This window comes from Pan troglodytes, chromosome 14, assembly GCF_028858775.2.
Source record: "Pan troglodytes isolate AG18354 chromosome 14, NHGRI_mPanTro3-v2.0_pri, whole genome shotgun sequence".
NCBI lineage: Eukaryota > Metazoa > Chordata > Mammalia > Primates > Hominidae > Pan > Pan troglodytes.
In genome coordinates this window covers 38,824,419-38,836,751 of record NC_072412.2, presented here as the reverse complement: position 1 = coordinate 38,836,751, position 12,333 = coordinate 38,824,419, and the positions used below count along the sequence as shown (strand labels likewise).

Sequence of the window (12,333 nt, the reverse complement as noted above, 5' to 3'; positions counted from 1 at the left end):
TCTTCTCTGACCACAATGGAATAAAACTAAAAATCAATAACAATAATAATTTTGGAAAGTATACAAACACATGGAAATTTAACAATATGTTCCTGAATAACCAGTGGGCCAATGAAGAAATTAAGAAGGAAATTAAAAAATTTATTGAAACAACTGAAAATGGAAACAACATACCAAAACCAATGGGATACAGCAAAAGCAGTACTAAAAGGAAAGTTTGTAGCTGTAAGTGCCTACAAAAAAAAGTAGAAAAGCTTCAAATAAACAACCTAATGATACATTTTAAAGAACTAGAAAAGCAAGAAGAAACCAAACCCAAAATTAGTAGAATAAAATAAAGATCAGAGCAGAAATATATGAAATTGAAACAAAAGTACAAAAGAGTGATGAAACAAAAGGTGATTTTTTGAAAAGATAGACAAAATTGACAAACCTTTAGCTAGACTAAGAACCAGAAGATCCAAATAAATAAAATCAGAGATGAAAAAGGAGACATCACAGCCAATACCCCAGAAATTCAAAGGCTCATTATAGGCTACTATGAGCAACTATAAGCTTAGAAGAAATGAATAAATTCCTAGACACATGCAATCTGCCAAGACTGAACCATGAAGAAATTCAAAACCTGAAGAGACCAATAACAAGTAATGAGATCAAAGCCATAATAAAAAGTCTCTCAGCAAAGAAAAAGCCAGGAACTGATGGCTTCACTTCTGAATTTTACCAAATAATTAAGGAAGAACTAATGCTAATTCTACTCAAACTATTCCAAGAAATAGATGAGAAGGGAATACTTCCACGTTCATTCTATGAGGCCAGTATTTAACCCTGATATCAAAACCAAAGACAGATTAAGAAAAAAAAAAAAAAGTACAACAAAAATACAGGCCAATATCCCTGATGAGCAATGATGTAAAAATTCTCAAAATAATAGAGAAAAGCATAGAAAATGATTTTAAAGAATTCTTCCTTTTTGGCCGGGCACAGTGGCTCACACCTGTAATCCCAGCACTTTGGGAGGACGAGGTGGGCAGATCACAAGGTCAGGAGTTTGAGATCAGCCGGGCCAACATGGTGAAACCCCGTCTCTACTAAAACTACAAAAATTAGCCGGGCACATTGGCAGGTGTCCATATTCCCACCTACTCAGGAGGCCGAGGCAGAAGAGTTGCTTGAACCCAGGACGCAGAGGTTGCAGTGAGCCAAGATCGCGCCACTCCACTCCAGCCTGGGTGACACAGCAAGACTCCGTCTCCAAAAAAAAAAAAAAAAAAAAATTCTTTCTTTTTGTACCCATTTCTTACAGTGCATTATGCTGGGGATAAACCTTCTCTACTTTCGTTTATTTCAAAACATTTATTTCACTTTCAGTTTGAAAGACACTTTTTTTTTTGATCGATCATTTAAAGTTGACGTTTTTATACTTAGCTTTTCAAAGGTGATGATATTCTACTGTGTTCTGGTCTGCGCTGTTTCTGACAGGAAGTCAGTAATGCCACTGTTCCCTGCAAATGTCTTTAAAAATTTTTCTCTTTATCACTGGTTTTCAATAATTTGATTATGGTATACTTTGGCATTTAATTTCTTGGGTCTGAGGGTTCCTATTTGCCATAACATTTAGAAAAAATTCCCCTTTTATTCAAATTTTTCTGCTTCAATTACACTATGATATCTAATTATACAGGTTAGACTGCTTAGTATTATCTCACAATTCTCTAAGACTCCATCTATTTTCCAGCCTTTTAATTTTTTTTCTATCTGTGCTTCAGTTTCTATTGTCCTCTCTTCAAGTTAACTGATCTTTCCCTCTGGAGTGTTCAACTGGCCTATAAGACAATCCAGTGAATTTTTCATTTTATATACTGCATCTCTGAATTCTAAAATTCTAATTTTGTAAAATCCCCTATTCTCTCAGGGTCATGTTTTCCTTTACATTCTTGAACATATTTTTAACAGCTTTTTAAAACACCTTATCTGCTAATTCTGTAAACTTTACCATTTGTAAGTATGTTTTTACTGACTGATTTTTTCTCTAGGTTTGGCTCATATTTTCCTGCTTCCTCACTGCAATAGCATTTTATCACATGCTTAGCATTATAGATGTTACACTGTTGATTGTCTGTAACTGTCATCTTTAAGTATGTATGTTTTGTTCCGGAAGGCAGTTAATTTAATTACAGATCAAGTTGATAATTTAGAGGCTTGATTTTAAGCTTAATTAGTATGAATCTAAATTAGCTCTGATAGTTAATCTTAAGGGTTAACTTGACTGGATAAGGGATACCTAGTTAGTTGATAAAGCATAATTTCCGGGTGTGTCTGTGAGGGTGTTTCCACAGGAGATTGGCATGTAAGTTGGAAGACTGAGTGAAGAAGATTCACCGTCAATGGGGCGGGCTCCATCCAATCAGCTGAAGGCCTGAATGGAACAAAAAGGCAGAGGAACAGCAAATTGCTCTTTTTCTCTCCTGCAGCTAAGATACTCATTCTTTTCCTTCCTTTGACATAAGAATTCCAGGTTCTCCAGCCTTTGGAGATTAATCCTGCTTTTAAGGTTTGGACTTTCTGAGGTCTCTAAAGCATTCAGTTCACAGCTATCCAGTAGTTCTCTTCCTGGTAGTATTTTTTTTTAATTTTACCCCAAACTTGCTTTATTTTTGTCTATATGGATATTCCTGATAGTACAAGTGAATAAAAGAAGGTACTTAAAAGAAAAAAAAATGTTCAATTTCTCTCAAAAAAATTACTCCATTATAGGTACATGCTTTATTTCTAGCATATTATTTCTATAATGGAGGAAAAACCTTGAATAAAAGAGTTATCAAAACTTACCCATTTTCCCATATGCTCACTTTAGGAAGCATCTGCATTCTCTTTATTTCTTAAGTTATTATGGAAGTAACTGTGACTCAATAAGCAAAGATTCATTGAGAACATTTTATATATGCACAACTGTGGTTTCTGTAGTCCAAACTCTATTTTTGTATTGCTATAAGGTGAATATTGGAGATTTTGCATTGAAAATAGAACAAGAAGCTTCAAATTCACTCCAAAGGGAAGAATTCTTTAAAACCATTTTCTTTCTCTATTCTTTTCCCTATTTCCTATACCACCTTGTTTCCTAGCTACTTAAATGTATTCAATAGCTTATTCCAAGGCTGAAGTGCTAAATCAAAATCTCCTTTGAAAGTCAGTCAAACTAAGACAAGACAAGAAAAAGGGAGACACAGGTTATAGGTGTCCCAAAGGTATTGCAACTATGAAGATAAACAAAGTTCAGGAGAAGAGAACAGGAAAAAACCAAAAACAGATAGTAGGAGCGCAATTTAAAAATTTGCTTTAGGCCGGGAGTGCTATCAAGACTGTCACCCCAGCACTTTGGAAGGTCAAGGCAGGTGTATAATTTGAGGTCAGGAGTTCGAGACCAGCCTGGCCAACATGGTGAGGCCCCATCTCTACTAAAAATACAAAAATCAGCCAGGCGTGGTGGCATGCACCTGTAGTCCCAACTACTCAGGAAGCTAAGGCAGGAGAATCACTTGAATCCAGGAGATGGAGGCTGTAGTGAGCTGAGATCATGCCACTGCACTCCAGCCTGGGTGACAATGCCAGACTCTGTCTCAAAAAAATAAAAATAAGAAAATCTCCTTTAATGTTAAATCTTTTTTTTTTTTTTGAGATGGAGTCTTGCTCTGTTGCCCAGGCTGGAGTGCAGTGGTGCGACTGCGGCTCACTGCAACCTCCACCTCCCGGGTTCAAGCGATTCTCCTTCCTCAGCCTCCTAAGTAGCTGGGACTACAGGCACGCACCACCACACCAAGCTAATTTTTGTATTTTCAGTAGAGACAGGGTTTCACCATATTGGTAAGGCTGGTCTTGAACTCCTGACCTCATGATCTGCCTGCCTCGACCTCCCAAAGTGCTGGGATTACAGGCATTCAGTGAACCACCACGCCCGGCCTGACGTTAAATCTTAAATGTGTAAAATGCCCTATATTTTCAAAGCAATCCTGATTTGAAAATAAGTAGCTAAATTTATACCATAATTTCTGTTCATCTATACAAATATTGAAAATTATGTTGCAGATCACATTTAATTTTCCAATACTTTGCATATAACATTTAAAAATATTTCTGAATGAAAACAGAGGTAAATAGGTACTAAGAAATTTCAAATTCTTGTTTGTAGTATTAATACTTATATAAATAATATGCATATCTCAATTTTAAATGCCATTATAAATAGTAAGAATTCATAATAGGATGTTAGGCACATATCATAAAATAATTTTAAAAACTAAATTAAAAATTCACATTTAAAAAAAAGTATCAAAACTTGTTCATTTGTCTGATAATAAAATAACAAAGTTTACATTGTTACCGTTAGACAACAGGACAATAAAAGTAAAGGAGAAACTAAAATATTGTCTTCAATAATGGAAGACAAACATTTAATTTCAAAAATGATTTAAGCTTAGGAAATCTGACAAGTTTCTGAGGCAAAGGACTCAAATAGATCCATACACAATACTCAATCCCACTGCTGGTTCAACAGTTTTTTTAAACTATTACCAAGACTAAGAAAGAAAAATAAAATTTTAGAAGAGCCTAAGAATGTATAATTTTGAAATTTTGTGGAATGTTGCCAAACTGCTCTTTGAAAAGATTGTACTAATTTATACTCTCATTCAAAAAAGTGTGAAAATGCCCACTTTCTCAGACCTCTTCCATTAGTATGTAATAAATGTTTTATTGTCAGCAGTCTGATAGACAAAAGTTCTCGTTGTTTCAGTTTGCATTTTTTGATAATTACTATTTCCTCATATATTTACTTGCCATTTCCATTACTTCTGTGAGTTGTTCAAATATTCAGTGCCTGTTTTTCTACAATTTGTATGAATTTATAGGATCTTACTATATATTAAGGATAATGTATTAACAATAATTTATCTGTTACATATTTTGCAAACATTTTTCCATATTATTGTTTATATTTCAACTTAGTTTATATTATCTTTTTCTGTAAAAACCTTAAAATGTTACAGAGCCAAATCTGTCCATCTGTTTCCTTTACAGCAGCAGTTCCCAGTGTTTTTGGCAGCAGGGACTGGTTTTGTGGAAGACAATTTTTCCGTGGACAAGAAGTTGGGGGATGGTTTTGGGATGAAACTGTTCCATCTCATAAGGAGCACACAACCTAGATCCTTCCAGGCGCAGTTCACAGTAGGGTTCGTGCTCCCAACAGGCCACAGACCGGGGTCCCTGGCCCAGGATTGGGGACCCCTGCTTCACAGCATCTGAGCTACATGTCATCTTTTAAAGTACATTAAAATCTCTCTTCAATCATTATATTATGAAAAGAATAACAGTATATTTCACATGTAGTGACATGGCTAACAACATTCTAATATTACGTACTGAGACACAGTTAAGTTAAAAATAATTACAGGTATTCAGTTAAAAATTTAATAATTTAAGAAGCACATTGGCCGGGCGCAGTGGCTCACACCTGTAATCCCAGCACTTTGGGAGGCCGAGGCAGGTGGATCACAAGGTCAGGAGTTCAAGAACAGCCTGGCCAATATGGTGACACCCCATCTCTACTAAAAATACAAAAATTAGCCAGGTGTGGAGGTGGGCGCCTGTACTCCCAGTTACTCAGGAGGCTGAGGCAGGAGAATCGCTTGAACCTGGGAGGCAGAGATTGCACTAAGCCAAGATCACTGCACTCTAGCCTGGGAGAAAGAGCAAGACACCGTCTCAAAAAAAAAAAAAAGAAGTACCTACAAACAACCTGAGTCACAGCATAACAGTTTCTTTGGTAATCTCTTAAGTCTTTAGAATTCTGGTTATGTAAATAGTATAATATCTTTTAGAATAATACAATATAAAGGTCACAAAAAAAATTAAATTCATTTACTCTAGTCACTCACCTAAAATGGAACTTTCCTAACTCTGTGTCTGAGAAAAAAAAAAAAGTGGTCCATCGATTTCCAGCCAATTCTAATTGATACCAAATTCTGCATGGTGAGTTAAAAAGCTGCTTCTTTGCTCTATTTTCTGCTGTAGTTCTATACTCAAGAACAGAAAATAAGTATATCACCTCTATAACATTACATTCTTTTAGATATCTGAAATGTTTTGTTCAATAGTTCTTTCCTTACTGTACATTTCAATGTAAATATTTGTTCGCATGTTTAACTGACCTATTAGGTTATAAGCTCCGTGAAAACAGTGCAAATGTCTTTTAAGCCTTAACTCCTAGTGCCTGTTATGTAGAAAACACTTACTGCACTGCTGTTTGAATAGAAAGAAAAAAAAATGTGTAGATAATGTTGCCTAATTTCTTACCTATAGACAATTTTGCCAATATTTTTCTTAAAATCAAGAAAGATCATATAATCTCTCCGCTTCTTCTAATTGTTATAGTCTAATATTTTAATGTATGATTTGGTGTCCTGAATACATTCCTGATAAATGATATTGAGTAATTTTATATCTACAGAACACTACCTTAGATTCAAAAGAGTCTATAAATCAGTTCATCTGCATTGCATAATGAATATATTATTGATTTTCCATAACATATTCAACATTATTCTGACATGTTTGTTAACATAAGGGAATTTGGTATTACAGCTATATAGCTTCAATTATATTCAAAGTAATTTTAACAATCATGTACTAATTAGAGATTTTGGAGTGACATATAGACATGGAATAAGTACAGACATGTTCAGATCTCATCCTTTGGCATGCCAAGGCAGAAGAAAGGTTGAGAACTATAGATTTTCAATGGTAAATCATTTATTCTTGAAAATAAATTTTTTTCCAAAAAAATGTACTTGATATTTAAAAATATGTGAATCTTTACCAACTACTTGGGACCAAAAATACTTACTTCACTGTGGCACTTAGAAGAAAGTTCAGCTGTGGTATCAATAGGTTGTCTGGGGCTGACAGATAACGATCAAACTGAACCTAAATGAAACAGAGAAATACAAAATATAAAGTACATACATGTGCTAACAAACGTCTCAAATATAAACATCTCTTTTAAGAATTAAATACTTGAGAAAAATTCCATACTCTAAATAACTAGATTGTTGTGTTCAAATTGTGTATTTTCTAAACATTCTAACTAAAACTCCCTAAAACTGTCAAATCTGTAATATAGTCAATATTAGCAATACTTACTTTCAAAATCCTGAATCCAAACCATTCATTTTAGTCTTCCTCACAAAGCTTTTAAGTAATAATATTAACAAGAAGTCAAGTCATCAGGTTTCAGGTCTACCTGTTTCTTGATTTTACTATATTTGTTCATTTGTTCATTAATGCATTCATTAGTTCAACTAATACCTACCATTGAAAAGGTACTATATTAAGTAATGGAAGTATAAAAATGAGCAAAAAAAGGATAGTCCCTAGCTTCACAGAGCTTATGGCCTAGCAAGAGAGGTGTTAAACAGATAATAATATAAATAAATATATAATTACAAACTTTGTTAAATGCTATTAAGGAATAAAACAAGGTACTATAAAGCATAAATCAAGGACCTAGTCTGTGGATTTGGCAAAAGCATCTCTCAGGAAAGGACATTTGAAGTGAAACGTTAAAGATGAATATACATTAAGTAAGTGGATTGATGGGTGGGGAGGTTCAGGGAGAGGAGACAGCATGAAGACTTGAGGTGGGAAGGAAAACATATAAGTAGAGATCATGTAGGACTGGCATGCTTATTTAAGGATTTTAATTATTTCAAAAGCATTAGTAAACCATTGAATTTAAGTAAGGGAGAAATCTGATTTAAGTTTTAAGAAGCTAAATCTGGCCATAGGAAGACAGAATGGAAGATTGCAATAATAGATACAAAGACACCAGTTAGGTACCTTAGGTACCTACTGCAGCATTTTTAGACTATAGGGGCAATCAAGGTGAAAGACGTAAAGATATTTGAGGACCATCAGGACTTGGTTACTGATAGAATGAAGGGATGGACTCCCAGATTTTGGATATGTATAAATTAATTCACCATATTATCATAACACATAACTGTACTCTTCATTCATTTATTTGTGTAGTAGCTGCATCCCTTACTAGATCATATCTGTTTTCATCCCAATTCTTAGCATGATGCCTAGAAAATAGCAGAAACTCGGTTAATAACTATTTAAATGATAAATGGATAGAAGGTCTTACAATTTTCTGAGTTAATAATGCCTGGAAGAGGACTTAGGTTTAGGCTGGAATGCGCAGAGTTAGTTTTGGACATGCTGAATTGAAGTGCCTTAGAAACCCCCAAATGGAGACAACAAATGGTTGTATATAATCACGTATTAAATAGAAAACTCAAGCAAGATTTGTTTCTTTAGAGACATCGTATATTCATATTCACCTTAATTGCTCTGAAAATTAACACCAGGAACATGAAGAATTTTTAATGGCATTTCAAATATTTTATGAGTTGTATTACAGACTGGATATGTGTCAAGAGAGAAGGAGAAACAGAGGAAGGGAACATATATTTGGTACTAACTAATGTTACAGATCTAAGTGTGAGCATAGATCTTCATTTTTGGGGGGTAAATATCTTGAAGTGGAATTGTACTGGACAGTATGGTAAGTGTATATATAACTTTCTAAAAACATATCTTTTAATGAATCTAAAATTCATTTTCATCTATTTTTATTTAAACTTTTTAATATCGAATTTTTTTTGCATTTCTAATTTTTGCTACTATGTTTTTGTTTTATATATAGAAGTTATAACTGTTGCTTCTATATAGTGTCTTTTATCATGACATAATGTTTCTTATTTGTCTCATTTAGTCTTTTTAAATTCTACTTTATCTAATAATCATATAGATAGCTCTACCTTCTTCTTTGCATTTGTTAGGTATCTTATGAGCCTATCCTTTTGTTTTCAGTTAAACTGAGTTCTGGAAGATAATATATAGGAAAGCCTTGGCATCAAAAATTGTTGGAAAATTTAAAAACCTTCCTACAAGACTATCTATGAAAGTCAGGCCATTGTGGCAGTGAGTATACGTGAGTATTTTAAATACTTAGGATCACTAGTTTAGTACAGTAGTTAAACCCACAAGCTCTGTAGGCCAACTTCCTGGATTGAATGGGGTTGTCATGAGGATTAAAGAGTTAATACACGGAAAACACTTGCTATGCTAATGTTAATGGCTGTTGTTCTTCCATATTATTATTACTATTACTAGTAGTACTATCATAAAACTTCCAAAAGGGATCATTCCTATGAGGGATAGAGCTATATGACTTAAATATCATACAATGAATGGTTATGCATATGAACACTATGCATATGAGGAAAGTATATACATTTAAGACACAGAAACACACTACAAAAAGTAGTGATCATGCAAAAAGGAAGGTACAAGATCTTCACCTGAAAAGAAGGAAGGTAATAAAGTGGAAATTCAGTGAGTCTCAAACTAAAGAGTAACATACTGTTTTAAGAGTGGAATCTAATTTCGATTTTCACGTCAGGAACTTTAAACGAAGGATCAAGGTAGTAACAAGTTTATAATGATATACAGCCTAATTTCTTCATATCTGTCATTCCTGTTTCTCACTTAAATTAGGAACAAAACTCTAAAAATAAAGAGTAAACAGTAATCCTAAACAGTAATGATGAGACTATCAGAGCATAGTGGAACACTACTATGAATGTAAGACTTGGCCAGAACTGTTCAATTAAAGTAATACAGGCTCAGTCATTATTATTGGACCCAACGTTCATACAGCACATCAAGAGATAAAAAGTGTCACCCAGAATGAAATTATCACACAGCAAAAAATGAAGACTATCGATCCATAAGGAAATCTAAATTAAAATGTTTTATTATACACTTACCATTGCAGCCTTCAGTGTCACAGAATCTAGGTTGGGCATATTAGCTAAAGAGCCCTATTTTAAAAAAAAAAAAAAAGCAGATCCAAGATGTAAAAAAGGAGATATACATTTCATTTCACTTACTGAATATAGTTCATTAGTGCACTGCCCAAATTTGGAAAATCATTTAGCTTATTTCCAAAGAACTCAAGTGTAATTTCTTCAACCTCAATAAGATCAGGGACTATGATTTGTTGGAGGGAGCAAGAGGTGCTCAAGTTTATTAACAACAGAAATATCATGATACTTCAAGTTTACGCATACCCAAGAAAATGAAGGCAATGAAGCACTGGAAGATGCCAGTGACACATGGAGGCTTGAACAGTTTCACTTTGATACTTTTAGAAAGTACAGAAAGGCAGTAAAATTGGTTCCTACTGGTAGAAATTTGCTTACCACTTCAGCAAAGAAAGAATTGAAAAGTTGTGTTTTAAGAGCTTCATTTAAGAGTTTCTGGGCCATAACATAGTCTTCATGTTAATGCTGTTTGAATGAGTTCTTTGCTTTCTTAAGAAAGATGGCTTACATGGTTTTCTAAGGTTCCCACCACTCCTTTATTTCTACTAGGGTTCTATAATTTAACAAGATCATATGCTGGCCCCAGAAGTGACTACCTTCTCAAAGTAATGGGCAACAATTTGCTAAATTAAAAAGAAGATGACTGCTATTTATACAGTAATCTATGCATTCAATTAACTAATAGTGATATAGGAATCTGAAAAACTTACCAGTATGAATATTCTTTAGACATTTTATAATACTAATTTTTGTATATTTTCATTACTTTTAACAAAAACTATTTTTAATAAAAAGGATTGTTAATACTGTGGGGCACTCTACCATATTTTAGGAAGTCATCTAAGAACTATGCATGTATTATGTCTTAAGAACAACCCTATGACACAGATACTATTATTACCCCCAATCCACAGGTAAGGAAACAGATACAGAAAAATAAGTCACTTTCCCAGGAAAACACAGCTAATATGTGGTAGAGCCAAGAATCCAGAGTGCAGCTCTAGAAGCCATACTCTAAACTGGCATGTTCTTAGAATTAGGAAGGAACATCTATGCACTTACCTGTTCAGGTTTATGTTGCTGTACAGTGTTATAGATGTAACTCAAGCCTACCCTAGTTAAAACATAAGAGGCTTGCTCATTTATAAGTGTGTCCAAATGTGCTTCGATCTAAAATAAAACACAAAGAAAACATTTTAAAAGAAGAATGACACTGATGAGAGTAGATGCAGTGCCTTGCATTGGCACTGATGATGAGGCACAGGGATCACCTCTGTAACAAAGCCTCTTTCTTCCCCCAAACAGTAAGTCTTTCTATGAAAGGGGGAAAAAGTCTTACTTTAAAAATTATAAACAAGGAGGATTCTAGGACTATCCTCCAGTCACAAAATTTGGGTTGCTTCTCAGCCCTTTTAAAAGCTGGTAATAAACAAAACACAAACAAAAAACACTAGTAAACAACAACAGTATAAAATAAAATATTTAGGAAGAATTCCAAGATAAGGGCCTGATGTTCCTGACCTCCTGTCCTCCTCATGCTCCCAACTTTCTAGACTGACTTAACAAATCAAATATACCATCTGGAGAAGCCTAGAGGAAATCCCACTACAGCTCAGGTAGTAAATTCTCCTGAGGATAAGGCAGGTCTGTGACAAGTAGGGAAGAGCTGAGGGCCCAGTAGAAACTTGACTAAAGATTTCAGGTTCAGGAACTGCCTAAGAAGATGCAGCTAACAGATGTGAGTAGTATGGGCTCCCCAGCTTTGTGCTATTTTGGGGGATTCCAACTAATGCTAATGGAGATAAAAACCACAGAAGAGAACTACCTTGATGGGTTGAAACATTCCCTGGTGAGAAAAAATCTTGTTCTTTTTTTTTTTTTTTTGTGCCAGTACAATCCTGAGTCTAGAGGTCTTCCTTCTATTCCTCACCAGAATGTTCCCCCAGATTTTACCAGTTTCCTTGCTAATGACACAGTACACTGTCAACTATGGTATCTGTTACCATCTAAATGATTGCCATTTTCCAAGCAACTCCAATAGCTCTGCTCGTCCCCCTAAAAAACTTAGAACTGATTTAAAAGAGGTGAGGAAGCTAAAAGAAAGCCCTTGTGAATAATCAGAACAAGTATGGTTTCTTTCCTGAGGCAACACTACTGAAAGACATAAAGTACTTTCATTTTTTTTTTTTAAATAAATGCCCAAGGAAGTACAATTAGAGCCCTTACTTGCTGGATTTACTAGAAACCAAAGAAAAACAAAGTGCGCAAAGGTAAACACTCAATGAAGGTGAAAAAGAGTTACTGCGAAGCATCAAATCAGCGATCTGAAAGAAAAATGGAAGGAAAGTAATATAGAGCAAATATCAAAGAAATAGATTAAAGTGAA

The 12,333-nt window shown here is 34.4% G+C and overlaps 1 protein-coding gene across 4 annotated transcripts in view; it reads right to left on the bottom strand.

The window, feature by feature from the left end:
• COG6 (component of oligomeric golgi complex 6) overlaps positions 1–12,333 on the bottom strand; it is a 96,591-nt gene that overhangs the window by 18,046 nt on the left and 66,212 nt on the right. For 2 of the 4 annotated variants that reach the window (XM_024348531.3, XM_016925220.4), the window contains 4 exons: positions 11,010–11,117; positions 9,891–9,944; positions 6,902–6,981; positions 2,285–2,419 (listed from right to left, as the gene is read on the bottom strand). In XM_024348531.3, the coding sequence (XP_024204299.2) occupies positions 2,285–2,419; positions 6,902–6,981; positions 9,891–9,944; positions 11,010–11,117 (377 nt within the window). The remainder of the gene's footprint in view (positions 1–2,284; positions 2,420–6,901; positions 6,982–9,890; positions 9,945–11,009; positions 11,118–12,333) is intronic. The other 2 variants (XM_509639.8, XM_054665221.2) reach the window with 1 other exon arrangement.